General features: G+C 32.0%; 1 protein-coding gene across 6 annotated transcripts in view; it reads right to left on the reverse strand.

Annotated features, from left to right (window-relative positions):
- The window catches only part of LOC107998282 (fibrillin-2), a 152,549-nt gene that overhangs the window by 53,343 nt on the left and 75,799 nt on the right, over positions 1-23,407 (reverse strand). For all 6 annotated transcript variants that reach the window (XR_009830021.1, XM_062076061.1, XM_017057473.3 and 3 more), the window contains 4 exons: positions 6,522-6,852; positions 5,709-5,860; positions 4,749-4,880; positions 1,899-2,021 (listed from right to left, as the gene is read on the reverse strand). Coding sequence is in view for 5 of the 6 variants with exons in the window: in XM_062076061.1 (XP_061932045.1) it covers positions 1,899-2,021; positions 4,749-4,880; positions 5,709-5,860; positions 6,522-6,852 (738 nt within the window). In the remaining variant the exon portion in view is untranslated. The remainder of the gene's footprint in view (positions 1-1,898; positions 2,022-4,748; positions 4,881-5,708; positions 5,861-6,521; positions 6,853-23,407) is intronic.

Raw genomic sequence — 23,407 nt, forward strand, 5'->3', positions numbered from 1 at the left:
TTAGTGAAAACACGATAACCAGTTTAAGGACCGTTAAAACTTGCCTGAAAATTTGTTCAATCTCGTTGATTTAATCCACCGTCGGGGAAGTTGAATCGCGCAGGATTATCCGTCTCAAAATTTTGCTTTCGAAAGCTTTTCCGAGGAAATAGCTCGTATCAGATTTAAATTTTCCCGTGTACAACGCTCGACAACAGTGTTTGAATATTTCCTCCTCCCTCCCTCTCTCCCTCTTTTTCTCCTTTATTCACGGCTCGAGGGTTAATCAGTTTGAGTTAACACGGGACACACGGGGTAAAACGGCGTCCAAATGAACGAACCGCAACGCGTAATTCGATAAACGAGGGGTTGTTTGTAATTCTTGGTTCGGTTGGTGGGTGAACCGCGAAAAGCAACACGGACGCCTCGCTTCCTTCGCCTTAGTTAGCCAATTTCCAGCGAAAAGACAAATTTCGCGGGTATCCCGGCGGGGTGGAAGGCCTCGGGATTGAATTAATCCGTCACCGAGGGGTTGAGGCCGCTCACCGTGTTAAATTCTTTGCGCGAATCTTGCGAGCGTTTCCCTAGTTAAACGTTGCATTCGGTTAATTGACGGATAAATTGAAACGGATATCCCTGTTACATTTTTAATTTTTCCTTTTTTTCTTTTCTCTCGATCGTCGTAATTTTTTGAATCTAATAAATTCGTAATTCTTAATCATTTCATTGTCGGTTTAATATCTGTTCTGTACATTTTTAAAATTACGACGCAAGCAGTAAACGAAAGATCGTTCAATTATTCATCTTATTTTCATCATTTGGAGGGGAATAATATAACTTGCTTTCAAATAATAATGTTTTAATTACGATATTAATTTAAATAAGCATCGTTTAATTAGAATTCTTCGTTTCATTTATTCGAACTCTATCTTTTTAGATAATTATAATTCCACTTTAATTAAACAATCATTGTTCCATTTAAATTGTACTATTTAACGGTTGTTATTTATCCACGTTCATAATTTACGACACGAATCGAATCAATTTTCCATCGCAACGAAATAATATTCCGTCAAAGAAAAATAAATTATTTTTTTCTTACTTAGTAGAATTTATTTTATTGTTCGGCTCGTGTTTCATCGATTTCAAATTGTACTACTGAACGTGCATATATACGCTCAATTCTCCTTTTGCTTATAAATCAACAATCTCAGATATTTCTATTCCATGATAAAGACTTTTTATCATCAGTTTCAAAATGATATTTCAAAGAATCATATAAACGTTTGAGTAGTATAACGTACGATTTTTTCAACGTTTGATTCCAATTTTCAATTCCTCGAAAGGGGAAATAAAATAGAATGAAAAAGAGAAAAGAATTCGACTGATTTAATCTGGTCGTAAATGCTGACTGATTTATTTTCGCGTCTTGGGCTAGAAATCTTTCGCAGGGATCGTGTTCAGAGAACGGAATAAAAATCACGAATGATTGCGTCTACAAACCGAAAATGCATTATCGATCAATCGTAAACTGGTTACGCGAAGTTTCTAGAATATCTTCGTGATTATAAAATGATATTTTAAAAAAATTAATGGAAAAACCACTCGAAATTGTTTATTTTCTTAATTTCTGTCAGGAGTTGTATATCTTTATAATCCATGGAAAAAATAATTAACAATCTTCTAAATGAAATAATTGTTCATTTACTAAAAATTAAAACAGAAATTAAACATTGTACTCTGTTTCGATTGGCCAATTTATAGTAGGTTTTAAACTAAGAAATAATACTTTAAGATGTATATTTTCCAGATATATTCTTCGAGATTAAAATTTTCTTCCAATATGGGTTATAATATAGCTTAGTTATATCAATTATATTAAAGCAGTTATTGAGAATGAAATTAATTTCACGACTCACCCAGACACGATTTGCTATCGGTTCCCAATTGATAACCAGAATGGCATTCACAATGGAAGGAACCAGGGTCGTTGTGACAAATTTGAGCGCAACCAGCTGTACTTTCGGCACATTCGTCTATGTCTGTGAAAAGTCAACAAAGAAACATGTTACCAAAACAATTAATATTTACAACGATACGTCGAATTGTCGCAATATATTCGCATCTTTGTCTGAAATTTATATTTTTATCAAGAATGCTCTTTGCGCTTTTTTGTTGCAGCTTCAAAAAATGTTTACAATTTATATTTTACTTGAAATATAGAACTTTTGAAATATTCCAGTTTTTATGACTCTTCTTTTTTTTTAAAGTTTTACAAATAAAGGAATGATAAATCCGTTGAATTTTGGAAAATTAATTGGTATTTGTAAAAATAACTTGATATTATAGAGAGAATAGAGTATATGCAAGAGTAAAAAAACCATTACACGTCTTATAAAACGATTTATTTAATAAATCAAATCAGAATGCCACTCCTTCCCACATAAAATCATGAAATATAAATCCACAACTTCACTGGTACCATTAATTTGAATAAATTACCGTGAAAGAAAAGGAAGCGATAGAGTAAAATCTCGGTCGACGAAACGAAGCATCTCTATTTATACGCGACAATGCGACTTGCATATCAGCGTTGAAACACGTGAATTCTAACACGTGAACTGTAAAGGCGAGGGCGGTTGCACTTGAAACACGAGGTTCGATTCCACCTCGCGCATTCGTTTTGCACACGGAGATGCCGACGTCGATTAGCATACAATAGGGACTACATAGACGCCTCCACCCGTGTTCCTTCACCGCGAATCGCACAGCGCCGCCTGTTAAGTTGAGTAATCGACGCGAAAGTGGCCGGTGATTTATGCTTCGACCATCGGTGAAATGGAACGATTCGCGATTAGTCGTCGATCGACGCGCCGATTGTTCCTCGACGATGATCAGGATGATGGATGGTTGGTTGGGGCTGTGTAACGGGATTATTTTAGACCGATTCTGATGAAATTTTCATTGCTCGATATTCTTAATAATATCGATTTCTTTTTGCATTCTCCTCGCATTTGACATTTCTAAAAAAATACATATGTGGATTATGTGGAAGGAATTTTTAAACATTTCAAGATTTACTTCGTTTCTCTCCTGTCCGTTTAAATCTGGCATGTAAAATATTATACGTTCCGTATTTTTCTTTTATTCTAGTATTTTTATAGTAAAAAAAGGACTAGAAGAAATTAAAAATTTTATCACCAAACCCGTTCAGAGAATAGAGAAAAATATACCGTTGAAGTCGATTTTTGTTTCGTCCCGATATCTCGACCCGTTGTCGAGATATAAGAATTCAAAGTTTTCACAGTTATGACAGAGATTATGAATGGGCTCGCGGCCCAGTGACCTAGATTTTTTTTCTACTACGCGTACTACGTTTTTCCAGGAATCGCGTCTGCCAGTTGTCTGGAGTTTGGAATAGGTCAGTGAGGCGAGGCACGAGCGAGAGGTCCGAGTAAGCGACAAGAACGGAGATAGTAAACAGTTAAAAATTATCCTTTCCTTTACACGACGATATCTCGGGAACCGGAAGTCGTATCGAGATGAGCAAAAAAGCGTTTCGAAGGGCAAGGTTCACCGCTTCTAATGAGCTTTCATTCATCGATTGGAAATAATTATCTTCGGAGTTATAGCGGTTTGAAGTTTTCGTAATTTTAATAGGCTCTAATCGAGTTTTAAAGTAAATTTTGCGTTAGATATATCTATTTTTGAACAAAACTAATTTGTTACGGTATATCGTAGATTCTGATCTACTTCAGAAGTTTATTTTAAATTCGAAAATGCAATTTTCTTTATTCTATTTTTGTTTTATTCCGGAGAATTCTTCCCTTCTTCGATCAATTAAAACATTACGTTCACAGCCTAATTATAATATTTTCTTTATAAATATACATTATATACTTCTTTTTCAAATGTTATTTCTTACAGGATTACAAGTTCTCTTTCCTATAATCTCATTATTATTTTTTTTTTAGTTTTCGTTTTCCAATAGTCTAACAAACAAGAAAAATTTTAACAAGTTATTAGATAAATAAACCCCTTGTTTCCAAGGATTAAATATTATTCAATTCTTAATGCTGACAAATCCTTGGGTTCGATCCAATATTGAAATATAGCATAATCTATGGTTGTCGTTGGAACAGATAAAAAGGCTTAGAATTTTTTATCCTTAGAATCGATGGCTATACACGGCTATACCTATGCTTCTTCCATACGATTTCGTCGAAATCCAAACGGGATTTAAAGTTAGAAGGCCATGTAATTCGACGTATCGAAAAAAAATGATACGATCTTTGAATAGGGATATCGTAAATCGTGAGATCTCGTTTTTCTTAAATAAATCCCTCGAAACGCGTAAAATGACTTTGTTTTCGCGAATTTTTTTAATTTTCAATCTTGGAAAGTGAAATATCCCGTTATTTCTAACTTTCTAAATAATTAATCAATATATAACTAATAAATTATTTCGATAATACATTATTGTAGAGAATTTATAAAAATTTTTAAAAATCTAAACTTTTCAATTTAGAGAAGATGTATTGTTATGTAAATATTGCAAATATTTCGAATATTTTTAAAGCTGTATTAAGCAAATTCAAAAAAAAAAAGAAAAATAAATTTCTTAAAAAAGTTTACAATACAATTCAATCGAGATATCCGTCATCGCAATGACGCATCATACAAATATAATATCCGTAAAACTGATGATTCTTTCTCCTTCGCCATAGTGGAACAATAGTCTCAATTATAACAAATGAAACATAAATCACCTATGCAGGAAGATCCTTTGACGCGGAATCCATCGAAACACGAGCAGTTCACGCCTGTTTGAGTATCTTCACACACATGCTCGCACCCTCCTCGATCCTGATTGCAACGTTTCACGTTATTGAGTGTCGCTTCTGGAACAAAAGCCAATGAATTTTTTCGCTATCCGGCCGACTTTCCATCGTCGACTTTAAATTGATCGAACGCGATATTTTTATCGATTCTTTGTACCTCGTGTACGATGTTATACACGGTGACGAGGTTTCAAATTTATGAAACGCGTGGAAAAATATTTTTTTTTTTTTTTTAATCTCTGTAGGTTGGTCCTGTAAAAACTTTTTTTTTTCCCGCCTCCCCTTCTTTGAAAGGAATTTCTATGCAAAATTCTGAAAGATGAAATTCAACTGCATATGGAGATATGGAAATTAATTTGTAGCACAAAGAATTTTTTGTCACAGTAATAACGTATAAATTTAGAAGTTATGCGTTTCCTTTCGACGGATAAAAATTGTTGGATAGAAAATCAAATATTGGAAGAGGCGGATCAGTTACATTCTTTGAATATAATTTAATTAAAGAAAGAAAACTTTTGAATCGCAACGTGATCGATTAACATCGATTGAATTTCTAAAAATCCTTCGATCACGATTTTAGATTTGCAGAAAACAATCTCGATATCTCAGAGAGATTTAAAAACTTGCGCGAATATCTCCGCCGATATTCGATCGGGCTGGGGGAAAAAAATTTAGTCCATTCAACTTTTTTAAAGTAAAACGAAAAACTTTGGCGCGGTGAAAGTTATTTCAATCTCGTTTACGGTTTTCGCGAAACACGGGAGAAGAAGTAAATACTATTATAGATTCATCGATGAAAAAAATTTAGAGAGTAAAAATTACTTGGAAAAAAACTTGCATTTTCCTTTTTCTTTTTAATTATTCCCTCTTTTCTCCTTCCCATATTACCTTCCACTTTTACGCAACGCGGAATCGCGCCTAGCCAAGCGCCATCGCTGCAGAAAAGTCGATCAGTCGTCGAGTCCTCGAAAACGTATCCCTCGGTGCACTCATAAACTGCAACTAGGTATCGATTGTACGGCGGTAGAACGCTTTTCCTTCTGAAAAAGGACGATACATTGAGAATGAAAACGTTCATAAAATATCTCCGTGGAGCAAGGTAATTATGTTTCGAATCATTTCAATAGACAATGGAAATGAAAGAAAGAAAATTGTGTGGTAAGATCTGCAAAGGTATAATATTTTCACGTTCGTTTGAAAAATTCTATTGGATAACGATATTAATAATGATTAAGTAGAGAAACTTTGCAAAAATCAAGATCTGTTAATAGAATTAACAAGATTTAACTTAAATATAGAATCGAGTTAGATTAGAACTTTCCTGTACGAAAGCTTTCCAAGTGCAGGATGTACAAAGATCGTTGATAGGTAATTTCAACTAGGAATATGATAATAACAATGTTGATGAGCGAGATCGACTTAAGCTAATAATCCATGAGAAGTTAGATCGTGAGATAATTAGAATTTGCATGCATATGAAACGTTGTCACCGAAACTTTTCGAGTAAACTTGATAAACTTCGTTAATAATCATAAGAATCATCAATTCTGGCTGATAAGAACAACTAGTAACACACACATATATATACAATAAAAAAATAAATAAAACCACAACTTGCACAACAATTTGCACCGCGAGATTAAAAAGAATCATTGGTGAGATTTCATTCCACCTCGAAAAGAAGTAGATACGTGTACAAACCTGGCATACTTGGCGGGATACGCGTTTTCGACCGGGGGAGCTTTGGTAAATCCTTTCCTTCGAGCTTTCATGATGCAGCTCAGATCCAGCCTCGACATTATTGTTTCATTCAACGCAACGCGTGGCGAAGCCGGAGGCGATTCGACCGCCGACTTCTCGCCCCCGTGCCTCATCCTCTGCCTCCTCTCCTTCGCCTTCCTCCGCTTCTTCAGCTCGCCGATCCTCTTGCGCGCCCTCACCCGATCCCTCGCCGCCTTCTCCTCGCCCGCCACCGTTGAAATTGGATCATCGCCGAGATACAGATCGGTGCGAAAGTGTCGGAATCTGTTGTCTGAATGGGAATAGAAATTGTGAGAATAGAAACAGGGAGACGAGAATTCTTTTTTTTTTTTTGGAATATCTCGAAATCCGTGGCGATTCGAGGCACGATTCGAGGAAGATATTGAGGTGGAGGTTGGAGACGGGGATGCGATTTTGCGATGTGAAAAGCGAGAGGTGAAAAGAGTTTGAAAAATTGAGTAAATGTACGAGATTTTCTTTTTTTGGTTTTTTTTTTTTAGAATGAATATCGGTCGAGAGATGGTTGGGATCAAAAATTTGGAACGCTTAGTTTCTTCTTTTTGTTATTATTATATTTAATGTATTGTATTTTTTTATGTAGATGATGACGACGATGATTTAAAACGGGAGAAAATATTTGTGAATGTTAATAGATTTGATAATAAATCGAATTTGGCCGAAGTCGAGAATCGTGTTTTCTTAATTTCGATGAATCTTATGCTCAAAAAATATCGCGAAGATAATTATTTATTTAAATATTTTTAATTCAAATATCAGAATAGCTCTTTTTCAATAAATAATATATATTTTTATGGCAGGAAGCTGAATATTTTAGTAAAATTAAATTATCATAAGAGTTTATCTATCAACATTAATTAATTTCAATTTTATATTTTATTTTACTCTTCCTTCAATAGAAATTCGCGAATTTAAGATTATACGTAAGGATTACGTGATTCTTTTAAAATAAAATATGCACGAATATATACAAAAGTTAATTCATTAACTATGTCTGATTATCGCAATATATATTTTACTGCAGCGGCTGCCTCTAATGCCTGATAATTGCTATACCTATGCTACTGTAATGCAATCTATCGTACAGTTATATTCTTTTCTCTCAGAAAAAATCACGTAATAAATAATTATTAACGTTCATAATAAGCAGAAAGTAAAAATTATTAATCACTATACCAGTTAAAATTAATTTCTTAATTTTCATGAATCTTAAATTTTTCTTAATGTAAACTCATCAAGATACGTTCCAATCTACTTAGAACTACTTTAGAAATCGTTTTCCATCCCTTGAAAGAATAAGAAAAATAGATGCAAGAAATTTTTATTAAACAAGTATTCATACGTTTTACTTATCAAAAAATCGGATATATTATTACAAAACTTAAGATTTCGAGAAACGAAGATGTCTTGTTCAATTCCAACACATATACATAGAACAAACCCAAAGGAAAACGAGAATTTGAACGAAAACAAGAAATTTCCATTTTTAAGAATCTCTTTTTACAATCTTCCTTAGAAAATGCATCCATCCAATATTCTTTTCTTTTTTCCATGGAACAACATTACACACTTACAAGTTCCACACTCTATATTTCTTCACAAAATTTCCTCGCTCACCAATCAACAATTATTGATCTCACCATGGAAAAATCGATGGAAAAATGAAGCCAAATCGAATTCAAATTTCAGCGCAGATTGAATCGGGATTGCGTGGGTCGTTTGTCATGTTACGACGAGCGTCATCGATTGAATTCAACGTGCGTGTGCACGTTAATATTGTTTATTACGGTGTCGAGGCGAGCAGTAAATCGCGATTACGATGATCGCGCGCGCCATCGAGAGCGATCGAGGTCTCGCTCGGTTTCCGGCCGGGGAGGGACATCCGGCCGTGGCAGAAACTTTGCTCGTAAGTGGCTCGCAGCCGTATTGAGCTTTCCGCCGATTTCGTTTCCTCGCCAGAGGGTTCGATGCGCGGGGAGAAGTTGGTGGAAAGTTTTCCAACGGTTGATTTTTGAAAGATAATTGAAAGGGGTTAAATAGATTTTCGGATTGAGAATTTAATCTTCCGCGTGGAACTGGAAATATCTCTCGCGTGATTGATATATTTTGCAAGGAAAAGTCGTGAAGTCGAATTTTTAATATTTCTTTTTTTTCATGTTTCGTATATAATCCTATTATAAGTAATATATTGTGATACGTAAAGTAAATGTGTAATGTTTTAAATCATAGTTAGAGTAAAATAAGAGTTTATTATATAGTAGTGTTTGGTAAGTGGGAGCATTAGAATAAACAGGATTGAAAATTAATTTCCACGAGCGCGGAATATTTACATAGAGGATTGTGCAGAAAATTGAATATATTAATGCGCATTATCATTTTCATGTTATATCAAATTCAAAATTTCGTGCAATAAAGTCATTAATAATTTAATATTTTAAATTCATTTTTGGAATTAATCGAGGACGGCAATGAATATTTTGGGCGAGCTCATTATTATATAGAATTATTATTAAATTTATTTTAAAATGTAAATTTATTATCATATTTGTGACAATAGTCGAATTCTAAATAATAACGAATATACAATCTCGATTCACAGAAATCCACACTGATTAATCAATAATTCTTTCTTGGTTTAACGATCTAATAAACGAATCAACTACTACTTCTCTAAATAAACTTCAAAATAAGATCGAATTCATTTCCTTTATATACTGCAAAAAAATTCTTATCGAAGCGATTCGACGTGAAAGAGAAACATTTCAATTTGTTATGCGATAAATTTCATTTCTTAAAGTTTAATAAATTATCAAGTTTCGAAATATAATTTAATTAATATAATATATTTTATATTTAGTTAATTAATTTCATTATAGAATTTGAAATTTTTGATTCTATAACTATTACAATTATATTATAAAAGATATGTGGATACTTATATTATAATAAAAGAAAATCAGAAAAATATTTTAATCATGTGTATGTAACAAACTTTACTTCTAAAATCCAATCATTTTCGTTCCTCGATCGATCACTATCAAAAATTCAATGCCACACGTTAAATTAGTTTGGTCAACGTAATCGATATTGCCTTTATGCAAAATCGTTCAATGATTCATAATCGCACGATTTCGAAAGTTCGTCTGCAAGCGTAACCTCATAGTTACCCTAGTTCTGACTTTAGAAACCCTTTGTCGTTATCGATTAATGGAGTCAAAGCGTTTCATGGTGTATCGAAACAATTTTCTTCAAAATTATAAGAATATTTCCCTCGAAAAACTCGTAAAAATTATCCCGTTTAATAACATAAAGAAAATTATCCAACCAACGATCCTTTATTATTCTCAAGAAGAAAAATTAACAAATAAATAACAACAAAGGCAAAACAAAGATAAGAAAAATCTTTAATTTTTATAACTTAAAAATTGTCTTTATAGATAATTAATATACAGCCGATTATATTATTGATCGCACAAATAATTAAAAATTCAACAAGCCTTTCTTTTCGTAATACCCTCGATTCGTAAATATTCGAATTTAACATTATTCCATTGGAAAAAACAGGTTTTAAAAATAAGTACACCCTTGTTACGTTTACACAGGTATTCCATCAAATTAATAAATCATTGTCGGGTCCAGTAACAGACCACACCCTTTGGAAAGATTTATAAAACGATATACGATATACTCGTTTGGAGGAGACAAGCCGTAAATTCGGTCGTGCGTCAAACGTACACGTGTTTCGAGAGCGATTCTTGTAAGAAATATTGAAAACAAAGGATTTAAACTCGAGGGCATAAAGTATAAACCCGCTTTAAATCCATTTCTATTTACTTAATTCGAAGCAGTATCTCCTCGACCGTGGAATAGTACGCACGGAATAAATCTCTCGTCCTCTTTTCTTTGAATATTTATCAATATATTAGAAAGTGATACGTGATTTTTTATTAAAAAAATGTATTATCAACGATAACGATCGATCGACGATTATTACACGAATTAATATTTTTTCTTCGTACTTATTACTTATATTATATATTTTATATGTGAGTTATGACTCACATTGTTAACTCGAAATGTGTGTAAGTATATGCAAAAATATTTATCGTTAAATTATAGATTAATAGAAGAAATCGATTAGAAAATTTCAAATTTTCTTTCTTTTTAAAATTTATGCGTAGCGAACACAGTCGAGATATATATGAGTTATGACTCACATTGTTAACTCGAAATGTGTGTAAGTATATGCAAAAATATTTATCGTTAAATTATAGATTAATAGAAGAAATCGATTAGAAAATTTCAAATTTTCTTTCTTTTTAAAATTTATGCGTAGCGAACACAGTCGAGATTGGATAACTACCGCGTTTAGGGATGAAAGGGTTAAACCTAGACTCAATGAAACGCATTACATGCACACAGGGCTGAACACAGGGCTGAACACTGACACTCTCATTAAAAGCGTATCAGATAACAATCACCAGGGTTTATCAAGATCGTGAAACAGAAACCATTTGCAGAGTAATTTTCAACCAAGAGAACAGCTTTGAGCGATGAATTAACTCTGAACGCGAAATAATTACGGTCCACGTCGATAAACAATCCAACGGAATAAACGCGCCCCTTCCACCCTTTCGTTTTAACTTCAACCCCTTCCCCCCTTCACAAATTCATTAATTTCAACTTTGCCCATTTTGGTGATTCGCGATCATTCGTTTCTCTATTTTTAAAAACGAATCCGTAAACAATTTTATTTATTCGTAGATCTGTATTATTATATTTATTATTATTATTATTATTATTAAATTGAGTTGAATAACGTTTAATTTTCGATTGCGTATCTTTTTAAAATTAATATTAGAAAATATTATTTATTTTCTTACATTATTTGGAAAGATAAAACGAAGATTAAAGAAAAAAAATTCATTGGACATCTTTTTTTTTTTTTGCCTCTTTGCATTATGCGACGAATCGCTTTAATTGTAAAAATACAAAGGGAAAGTTACTTCATTAAATGTTTTTAAAAGTTTAAAAGTATCTCTCAGGAAAAAACCTATAAAACAAGTATTTGGAGCAAGTAAGTTGCTCAACACGTTCCGCACAAACTTTGTTTAATAATAGTACAAAATAATAATAATAATAATAACAATATAATACATCTTTGACTATAAGATAGATTTCATACGAGATTGAATTCTGTGCAAGAGATTACGACAATTCAAAATATTTCCCATAATTGAATTATTTTCAAACGAAAAGAAGATAATTTCAAGAAAATCCAAGTATTTGCTTCTTCATAAATCCATTTATAAAAACCTACGTAATCCATAGCTAGGGCATTTCTCTCGCGTATTCCATAAATAAAAGGATTTCGAAAATGTGTCTGTATATGTACGTGAAAAAAAAAATTCTCCTTCTTCCATTCTTCCCACATTTTCTTCTCCAATGCTATGAATTGATCTAATTGCGTGGGACATCCCGGGCGAGACTGGATCCTGACCACACCGTGTATAATGCAACCGTGCTTCCTGTCCAGGGTTGGGCAACGCAGTGGCCAACGCACTTGATTTGCACGCTGGAACGCGCGTGCACACGATTAACCGGCCATACATATGGAGGTTTTTCCGCGGTCTTCACTCGTCCCAGTTCGAGTCCATAGAATTAGCCGCATGTTAGTGCCGCATGTGTTCGCGACAGATTTATATATACGTGGCACGATCTTACCGCGCTCTCCACCGATAAATTTAGGAAAAAATTGTCCAAAAAATTCGGGCAATAATAAATCACGAGGGAGGGTAAAAGTTAATGATCAAGTTCGATACGTTTTAGGAATGTATATATATATATATGTGAAGAATAAGATTATTTTTACAATCTCGTTATCAGGAAGATATTTATAAGAGAGGAAAATTTTTTCAAAAAGGATATTAAAATTATTTTATTTCTAACCAAGAAGATTCAAAGATGAAAATTTAGAAATATAGAGAGACACATTTTTCGATCCAAATTACTCGATCATTCTTCTTTTTCAAAAATTTCACAAAATCTTCCTTTCTCCTCCCAAAAAATCAGATTTTTTAATTCCTAACTTTCTTTCATCGTGGAAAGAAAAGCCTTACGATTAAATTAAATGAACAATAAAGATCGCCAAGAATAGGTCGCCAAAACAATCGGGCTTCCAACCCAGAGAGTTTTGTTCCAAATTACTTAACGAGCCTTGGAGGCTATAAACGGAACAAGTTGCGCAATATCCATTGGCCCGGCAAATAAAAGTTGCTAAGCCTTAACACTTGCAGCATTAGTTGGTTGCAGAGTTTGACCGCAGGCTTAGCCACGACGGATAAAGATCGGTGGGAAACCTCTGCTTGTTTATGGCCGAGTTTTTGTTGCAACGAGCTATCTTCGAGCAACTTCTAACAGATCATTTTCTCTTTCTCTTCTTTAATTTAAATATCGCGGCGAATAATCGAGAAGAAGAGGACAAGAAGAGATAAATAAATAAATAAATATCGAAAGTTAATCGACATGGACGTTCAAATTTATTCTTCGAATCTATTAATCCGTTTCACAAGTTGTTTTCGAAGAAATGTTTCTGGAAGATAAGATATTTATCCAAAAGAAAATGAACCAAGTTTTCCTGGAAAATCTCGGCCAGAGAAGCATCGGATCAAAATGGACAAATTCCTTCAGGAGATGTCGAACGAGATAGATTAAATTTTGGAGATTTTCAAGTAAAATAAGTAAATAAAATACTTTTTTCTAATATACACGAATACTCGAGAATTTAAGAATTTAACTTAAAAAGAAATGCAAGAATCTCGAATGAATTTAAAAGATCCAAAATTCCATCGTGAAGATTCAAAAGGAGCAAGCATCAACCCTTCCCCTAATATCAGAGAAACGAGCCGTATTATGGACAATATCGTTACGTTAGAAAGCGGAGATGCTCGCGTGTTATACGATACATTTATCTCGATCGCGGCAAATTCGAGGTATGCCATCCCGGTGAATTTCGTGGCCCTGAAACACGCCGAATGGAACAAGGGGCGACGCGTTCAGAAGGGCACGTTCCTTAACCGCCACTCGACAAATTTCCCAACTACTCGAGGAACGTTTCAGAGTTCTCCTAGGCCCTGAGCTATTTCTGAGGGGTAGACCATGGAATCGATCGTTGAATCGACAGCGTCTTCGATAATTTCCGCCCCTCCCCCGAGAAACGAGAGAATTCTTATTCCATTGAATCATATTTTTCGGTTACCAATTTGGCCGTCGACGAGTTGTCCAATATTAAAAAAGCAAAGAAATTTATTAGCAATGGATTCGTAAATCGAAAAGTTTGCTCCGTAGGAGATTCATAATCGTTTAAAATTACTCGAATATTAAGAATATTAACTATTAGAATATATTAGAATATAATAATATGTATCGCTGTCTATGTGAGAATGATAAGAATAATCGCAAGAGTGTAAGATAAGGAGAAGGGATTGTTACGAATACAAAAGCAAGGAGTTACTATTATTATGGAGTTATATGAATAGTGTAACGGTTAAAGTTAACAGAAGCAACATTTTAGAGTTTCAAGATACATTTTGTTCTTCAGACATTCCTCCTGAGGGAATTCTCTGTACCAGAATTCTAATATCCAGGAGTTTGGGCAGACTTTTAACAATTTTCTCAAACAAGGAAGGAGATGATAAGGTAGAACAAAGTTTGCAAAAATTTTACTTCGTTGCCTGATTTAGATTCGCTAAAGGACAAAAGCTGATGCAAGACCTCTAGAAAGAAATTTAGTTTTCCTTCTACTGTGTCTTTTTTTTCACCATGGAGAGAAAAGATATCCTTTTTTTAATAACTTTTGATCATTTTATACATTTATTGATAAATTTTCGTTCTAAAGGTGAAAGAAAATGTTAAAGTTATGAATATGAAAATAAATATTTAAAAATAATATGGAGGATTTTTAATATACAAATGCGTAAGTAATTCGTCTCAATGATTTTAAAATTTAAGCTCCAATTACTGTAATCATCAATCACAATTAATTATCAATCCCAATCCTTTACCTTTACCCTTTCCGTCCTGCTATTAAATTCTAAAATCCTATTCACTATCTATATCTTTCTTAGAGAAATATGAAATAGCTTCAGGCAGAAAGCTAAATGTATATCGTGATTTATTTCAGATAAACTGATTGTTCTAACTAACAATAGATGTAAAGAAAACGTGCAGATTATACACGTCAAAATTATGAGTTACAGCCTCTAATATTACTCTAATATTACACTAACAATAAAATTATCGTTGATAATATAGTCACAAGTTGAACTTTATCTTCAAACATAAAATAAATCAAGGCTAATAAAATATTTCCATCCTTTGAAAAATATTGGTATCAAAACATATAATCGATATCATATTTTATTTTTCAAGTTCCAAATAATTATATTAAAACGATTAAAATGATCGTATCTATCGTATCGAAACAATTATTGAATGATATAAACTCTCTGCTGAAATAAATCCTCGAAAAATAGGAATTAATTAATTTGCTTTTAAAATGAACCAACTATCTGAGATACTTTTCCGAGATATCTCTTACTTAAATATTTATTATTTTAATGAAAATGTAGTTGCAACCCATTCACCCGAGAGAATTTATCAATTCTTCTTTTTTTAACATCGTTATATCCCCAACTAGTAGCGCCCCGTTTATTTCCTTTAGACGTAAACAAGACAAGAAATTGCCGCCATCGAGAAATTACGCCACCTGAGAGATTGGACGTATAAATCTGTATCAAAGTTTGTCCACAGCCCGATCATGTATGGGAAGCTGGTCTCATCGTTAAGAAACTCCAAAGCGAGTCGTGCGTTTGTGGCGAAAAGCACGTGGTCAACAATATCGTAAAAATTGTATCCTCGTTTTAAAATTTAATCAAAATGTTGTCTTTTCACTGGAAAAAAAAAAATCTCGTACCTGGTATCATAAATTTGAAAATGTTCAAAAATGGGTTGCAGAGAGAAAAATAATTTCATTATTTACATTTGCGAAACGTAACAATGATAAAATAATGATATAACGTTTGGGACAACGCGTGATACATAATTTTTACCATTTTCCGCGCTTATTAAATATCGTTGGTAATAAAATTTAAGTAAAAAGGAAAACCGTAGTTGAATAAAACCGTTCGGATTTATCACTTTATCACTATTAGAAACTTTCGATAAAAAAAAATTAAGAGACGCTAAAAGCTTCTAAATTATAATATAAAAAGAAGACATTATTTCCATTTCAACGAATGACTCTCACATTTAAACATTCCCTAAGTATAAAATAAATTTGTGAGAGAACTCGAGAAAGATGGAGGAGAAATTGTAGCGTATTAAAATACGATGCAAAAGAGGGAGTCACGAGACGATATCAAAAATGACACTAGCTATCGTATGCATCACACCTAATATTCCTGGCTCCACTTCGTGGAGGACCGTTTTAACCGTCGATCGTTTATCAGAGCTCGTAAATCAAATAACCGATACCCTTATGGAAATGCAAAATGGCGATGAAGTGGAGGAATGATGGTTCCTCGCGAAAACGATTGAAACGAGGGCTCTTTTTTCTTTTTCCCTTTTTTTTTTTTTTTCCTACGAAAACCATGGCCGATTTATTCGCTCGATAAGACACCTCGCGAAATGCTTGTTATCGCTCGAACCATCATTTTTTACCCGCGAAATACGGCGTTTTACGAGGATCGTTGGTGAATTTGTTGAGAGAGGATACGTGATTTAGGTTAGTTTTAGGTGATTGAGAGGAGTTCGTGTGATTTTAGATTGGTTAAATATTTGATTATTCCTCGAGGGAGAGCATATCGATTTTCATGAAATTTTATGAATAGCCGAGGAATTTAGAAATGTTTTATTTGATATCGGATGGAATTCGGATTGGACTCGATACTAGAAAATTTATAGAATATTTAGTTTCGAATATTTACAGGATAATAATATTAAAGTATTAACTTTTTGCGGTTGTGTGTTCAACATGCTATTTCATTTGTTCCTTTTCGATCTTAATATAAATCTATTTGCAATACAATTTAGTAGAAATATTTTTATTTCGATTTAAATTTTTAAAATTATCTTGTTAAAAACTCATTGAGACATATTCGTAGAAAGAGTCGTGGAGCACTGTTTCGATAATAGAACGATATAGTTTTAAAATGAATAGAAGAATAAGAATTTATGATAAAATTAATTCTAAAATTTCCTGTGATATTTATACAGATATAACACACATAGCTTCGACCAATTAAAATACTTCGCGAAACGTAGAAATTTTGCAGTCAAACAATTTGACACAATAATTGGCGTTTCTCCTACTTTCGTTTCTAAATATGGCATTTACTCTCCTAACGAATATTAGTTCAGCCCTTTTAACCAATCATTCCGTGCATTCATTCCTTAGTCAATTCGATACAGTTCATTGAAATAGAGCTCTATCATGATTTATTAACGCCTACGTTTTCGCTCTTTAGTCACGATCTCCCCTACATTAACGCAATCGACGTTAATAATCCAGTTGCGTAACATCTCTATTCATTTTTAACTTGGGAATAAATATCCTATACAATTTAAAATTTTAATAAATTTTAATAAATTTCAACATTATATGAAATTATAATCGATATCGACGAAACCATTTCGTATCATATAAAAGTTCTTCGATCTGATTTTTACAATTCTTAAAATCGTTCCAGATTTTCCTGCATCATCTAAAAATTCTTCGACTTAGAATAAATTTCCTAGAACGAATTGTTATTTTAGGATATCTGATTAGACTTTTATTGATTTTAACTTTCTATAATCTAAAAAAAATTTGCTCAGATATAATCCCTCTCTGGAATGTTCGACTCGTTAAAAATTAATTTTACAATCCTCGTGATATATCTTAAAATTGAACTCTGATGCAACGTTTCTAAATTAAAATGTTTATCGAGACATTTCACAATTTTAAAATCATTCCACACGAAGATTTGATAAATTTAATTTCCAACTCATAATCACGAATATTCAGGTCCAGAATTTCTAATATATACACTTGGTTTGTTTGTTTCTATTATATCTTTTTTCCATAGTATGCTACGTTCCAAAAGCTTTCAAAGGGATCAAACAGGATGCTATGCAACTTGGCCAGTTCTCTTTTCGATCAGTGTCTGTGAGGCTAATTATGCTAAACGGTGGGGCAAAGTTCTTGGTCAAAGCAAGGCAACATAAGACATAAGAGGAATGAAAGCAGAGGCAATATCCTTTGGACGGATTGAAATTCCTTGGGCGTAGACGATGGACGAAGAATCGATTAGTATTCAGAACTGGATATTAATTTCCGCGAGAGCAATGCCATTACAGAAATTTTTATTTCGCACCCTATCGATTGCACGAACCATTTTCTCTTCCCTCCGTGAAATTTTAGAGAAGGGTGAATGTAATGTTGGTTTATTCGGGGCAAGCGAATAATCAGATAATTTTTCCACATTTTCTCTTATTCCTTAAGTTTAAGTTTATTCTAGAGTTTATATGTACATTCAGGATTTCAAGATCCTAGGAATATTACAATTACAGTTATTAATTAAAAAATGTTCTATCTCGAGAAATCTTTTATCATTTCCTTTATGCGGTGAAAATATCCGATGATTTGATTTAGTTGTTAATGAAATAATATGATATCCTTGATGATATACTACATAAAAAAATGTAATTTTATATTTTGGATTTTTGTCAAAAAAAATTAATCTGATCCAGGATTATACACGTATATTCAATATACGTATAATACAATTATTATCAGATATTTAGATTGAAATTTGAATGAATATGAATAGAACTAGAGAAAGTTAAATAGAGATTTATTAATTTTTCATGAAATATATAAAAATAGGATAGCTATATTAATATAAAGAAACGTATATTTTATCTCGCATATGTAGATTGACGAATTAAATACTTTCTTCGTTTAATTCCAAAGTGTAACATCTTTATAAATAGTAAAAAAAAAATCGATTTTCCATACAGGAAAAGAAATCGTACATAATTCATTCTAACTTTTCGAACAAAGATACACGTGCAATACACGCTTCACGATTCAACTTTAACGATTTAAAACACATCATATTCGCATTAAATCATCGACGAGGCTCAGCCAGATGGAGAGGGGGGAGGAAAAAACGTGGAAATCTAAATCGAGCGATTTTAGCGGGGGCGGAAATTAAAGCGGAGATTCGCGAAACGCGGCGTATTCATCCTGAATCGTCCACGATTTTATTTTAATTCGAACTTTTAGCACAATTCGGCAATGCAATTTTAATGGCTCTCTGCTTGAAACTTGGCTAACAGTTTTCCCATTGTTATCGAATAGAACTACAAAACCTCGCATGAGGAAGTTGGCAGGCTTGAATTTTTAAATAACGCGCCTCGAATAGAATTTTTTAAGGAATGAATCGGTGTTGAGAAGGAAGGAGAATGGATGGACAGGGAGAAAGGAAGGAGGATCATTCGTCAAATATTGACACATTATAATTATAATATATTATAATAAATTCCGTATGTTTTCTCTTGATACATTTCCAAGTAATAATAAATGTTATAGTGTAAAGATGTTGATAAAAATATATATATGAAATATTAATTTATTTCCAATTGGAGAAATTAAGAAAATTTTTTATTATCATTATCCAATATTTCAGAATACTCGAATATATAACTACTATTTCCTCCAAATTCTCGTAATGTATTTTCCGTATTATTATATATATATTCTATAATAAAAATTCCACAGATAAATATATACAAACTTTTATCCAAAGAAACTTTGAAACCGTGAACGTGAATCGATTTCTGTAACGCGGCGAATAACAACAACCAAATCGACGACATATACCATTTCCATAGATTTCATTTCCCGTCCTTATCCATCGATTTATCTAACGACGAGGGCCCACAATCCCCGATTTTAATGCAAGCAACCCGCCTGCATCTTTCGCGGGACAATCGTGGAACAATCGTGGCGCATGAGAAATGTTCCACGAGCAAAGAAACGCCGGAAGTCTCCTCGCCGGTTAATGCTCTTTGTCCTTCCAACAAAGGGGCCATCCTTTATGCCTGAACGCGTACCGCCACTTTTTGAACGATGTTTTCCCGTGAATTTTCGCCCCTTTCATCCGTGAAATAATGCGGCAAATAATTCATTGGGAACGCGAGGCAAGAAAGGGAAAATACCTCGTGACGGAAGTTAACGGAAGCGGTGAAGTTGAAGGGAACTTGGGGGGGGAGAGGGCAGGGTTTGTCGGTTGGAGCGTTACGGTTGCCATGTTGGAACGATGAGAGTGGTTAGGAAGGGAGGGAGAAGACCAAATTCGAGAGCAAATATCCGAAATTGAAGCAATCGAAGCGTGTAAAATGGTCGGTCAATGAGAAAGTTCTGGTACAAGGGGAAGTTCCCGGTTTTGTACGCGAGAACGGTGATAATGTTATTACGTTTTCCGCCGTAGTTTCCGCCAAGAGTGGTAAAAGTGGTTGATCTGAAACGGTGAGACATATTTCCATGACAGTTCTTCGGGATTGGAGGAAGAGAATGAATCGATCGATGGACGGATCGATTTTTTAACAAGTAGCGGCTATTAAAGCTATTGAGATTAAGTATTGGTTATTGGCTTGACTTTCTGAATGTTTAAAGGTAAAGTAAACTGGAATTTGTATAATTTTAATACGTAAGGTAAATAAAATATGCGTAAGATGTGTATATAAAAATTAGAAATTGTTTGGAAGTAATTGATTTAAAATTCTATCGATTTTTTATTAATAAAAATCCTCATCCTATTATTATAATTTGTTATGAGTTGATATTAATAAATTTTCAAATATCAATATAAGAGATAAAGACAAATAGCTGTTTGTTGATACAGGCAATTAGCATTCACGTCAATCATATAATCCAATTATTAATACATAAATAATGTTGTAATACTGTATCAGAATTTGATTCTATTTAATTTTGAAAACGATAATGATGTACATCAAATTATAGAAAGAAATATTATAAAAAAAAAAAAAACTAATCAAATTTTATCTATTTAATCGATAAACGTATTTCTATTTGTTAAGATAAAATGAAAAAATTTTCATCGATGAATGCAACATTCGTAATAATGCATCATTCTCAAATGTAAATTTTTTAATAAAATTTATATATAATCCTCTTTTATACTCAGCATTATAAATATAAAAACACGTATAACGTACATAAATTAAAAATGAAAAAAAAAAAAAATAAATAAATGGAGGCATAAAATATTTCTTTCGCAAAAAAAAAAAAAAAATAGCTCAACATAACAAATTTTTTATCAAACGTCGCTTTAAAAATGCATCAGCAAACTTCAATTATATTAAATTATATAATTAAATTATATTAAATTATTTATTAATTAAAAAATTGATCAAAATAAATTAAACTAACAAATATTCAAACAAAAAAAAACAGTCGATAAATTAAAATATGATAAAATTATTTTCTAACAATAACAGTTTTTAAAAATAATATTATGAAACGACAATTAATTAATTCTCAATTGATAATATAAAAATTCCAAACTATCTTTTTTCTTTTAACTAGGTAAATACGTTTATAATTACGATTTTTAAATATATAATAATAATTTACATATATTATATAATAATAAAAATCTATAATTTAATTAATTCCATATCTTCAAAACAATTAACTCCTAATAAAAATAATTCCAAAGCATTTTGTTTCTTTTCTAAAAAAATAAAAATAAAAATAAAAAAAAATGAATCGTTTAAAAACACGGGTGAAAAATTTCATCAACGAATATGTCCTATTTCACTCGTCCAGTAAAATCAAATTTGAGAAGGAAACATCGTTTTCAAAAAAATAACGAGGGCTTCTGTGCGCATTTGAGAGTAAAGAAGCGCTGTTGAAACACCGTAAAACTATTTCATCCCTTCGTAGTTATTGATAATCAATAGGGCAATAAAAAAAATATATATTGGGTCGTTACGAAAATAACGACCAACACATTTCAAATAGCAACGAATCACGCGAAAGACTTAATGGTTGATAGAATTTAACGAATAGATAAACGAAATAGAAATATCAAAGTAAAAATACAGTTTGATTTTGTAGTATGTAGATGTAAAAAAGATTAGGGGAGCGAAATGATTTCAAAGTGAATGGTAGACCGTGAAATTTTCGACGACAGAGAGATTTTTTTATAGGTATAAAACGTTTTTTAATTTTCAAGTACCGAGAAACATGGTAGCTCGAATTCTCGTGTTCCGACCATATAAAATTGAATTCAGATATTCTTTTTTTTCAATTTTTCGAAAGAAAAATAGATAAATAGTAGTGGTGAGAAAATCAGGGAAATTTTACAGACTGTGATAACTGGAGTGGATAAAAATATGATGAAAATTGTTGTAAAAAATTGGAAATATTGTAAAATTAAAAAAATTAATGAAAAAGATTTTAATTATATTTGAAATTTTAAATTTCGTTGATATATTCGATATTAAGTTTATCGTTTTTTTTAAATTAATCCTAAGGTTGACATATTTTGCGTTATATTATATAAAAAAATTTAAAAATAAAATTCTCATTCGTTGAATCATTATTTTCCTATCTTATTTCAAATCATTTATATTTTTATATCCCATAGAAATTCGATAGATTTTAAATGTATATTACTCTTCTCAACATAACAAAGATATAATGTCATATGAATAATACTACATATGTTAAATTACATCATGGTACCAGCATTTGAAACTCTTATCCATCAATTAGATCTACCAGTCGAGCATGGCCATTGCTCAACCGATTTTGACGTGTTACAAAGTCAATCCTTTCAGTCAGTGAAATTGAACTCATATCTATTTACTTCGACAGTTCGATACCAATTGGTTCATCTTGTATAAAGTGTATGTATACATCATCTGTCAAATTGAAGATCAATGGATACGTCATGATTTTTGTCTGTCAAAAAAAAAAACTTGAAACAAACTGGTTTTTTAATAAAGGATCAGTTTGTCAAACTTTCGAACTCTTCGTGATATAAATTGCCATAGAAATATCATATTGATTACTATTAGAATTTAATATATAATATATTAGATTAAGTCAAAATAGGTTAAAATTTTATTTCTCTCAAAAATGTATTTTTAAAGTTTTTACAGGTAAATATAACTTTTCAATTAAAAACTTTATTCTATTCTTTTGCAACGATGTCTGTTTCCATTGTCCGATTCGAATTGAAAAATTAAAATTTTTATATACGTAAAGCACGCAATGCTTTTGTGGGAAAATCCTAAGAGAAATCGATCCAAGCTTAAGTGAATAAAAGCCCGGTATAAATTCGGTTAGAAAAAGAAAAATTGAAATCATTTTTATTGAATTAGATTATATACAAGATGAACGAACAGCTATGCAGTTTTGTTAAGTTTATAAAAACTTAATTCAGACCAAAGCAATAAAATTATGACCACTTTTAAGATGAGAAAAATTCTAGAAAATACAATATCATAATATCTATACTAAAACCGAAAAAATAAAAACTGAAACTTTAAAACTGAATAAATACATATTTCTTTTTCACTTCGTTTATTTATTTTTTTATTTTTAATTTTATATAATTTATTAGAGATTGAAATTTGATTAAATTTAACTATTCTTTATATTACTTCCTTTGATTATATTTTAACGAAATATAATAATCCATTTTATCGAGAATTAATTGTATACATTA

Source organism: Apis cerana, linkage group LG6, assembly GCF_029169275.1.
Source record: "Apis cerana isolate GH-2021 linkage group LG6, AcerK_1.0, whole genome shotgun sequence".
NCBI classification, from domain to species: Eukaryota; Metazoa; Arthropoda; class Insecta; order Hymenoptera; family Apidae; genus Apis; species Apis cerana.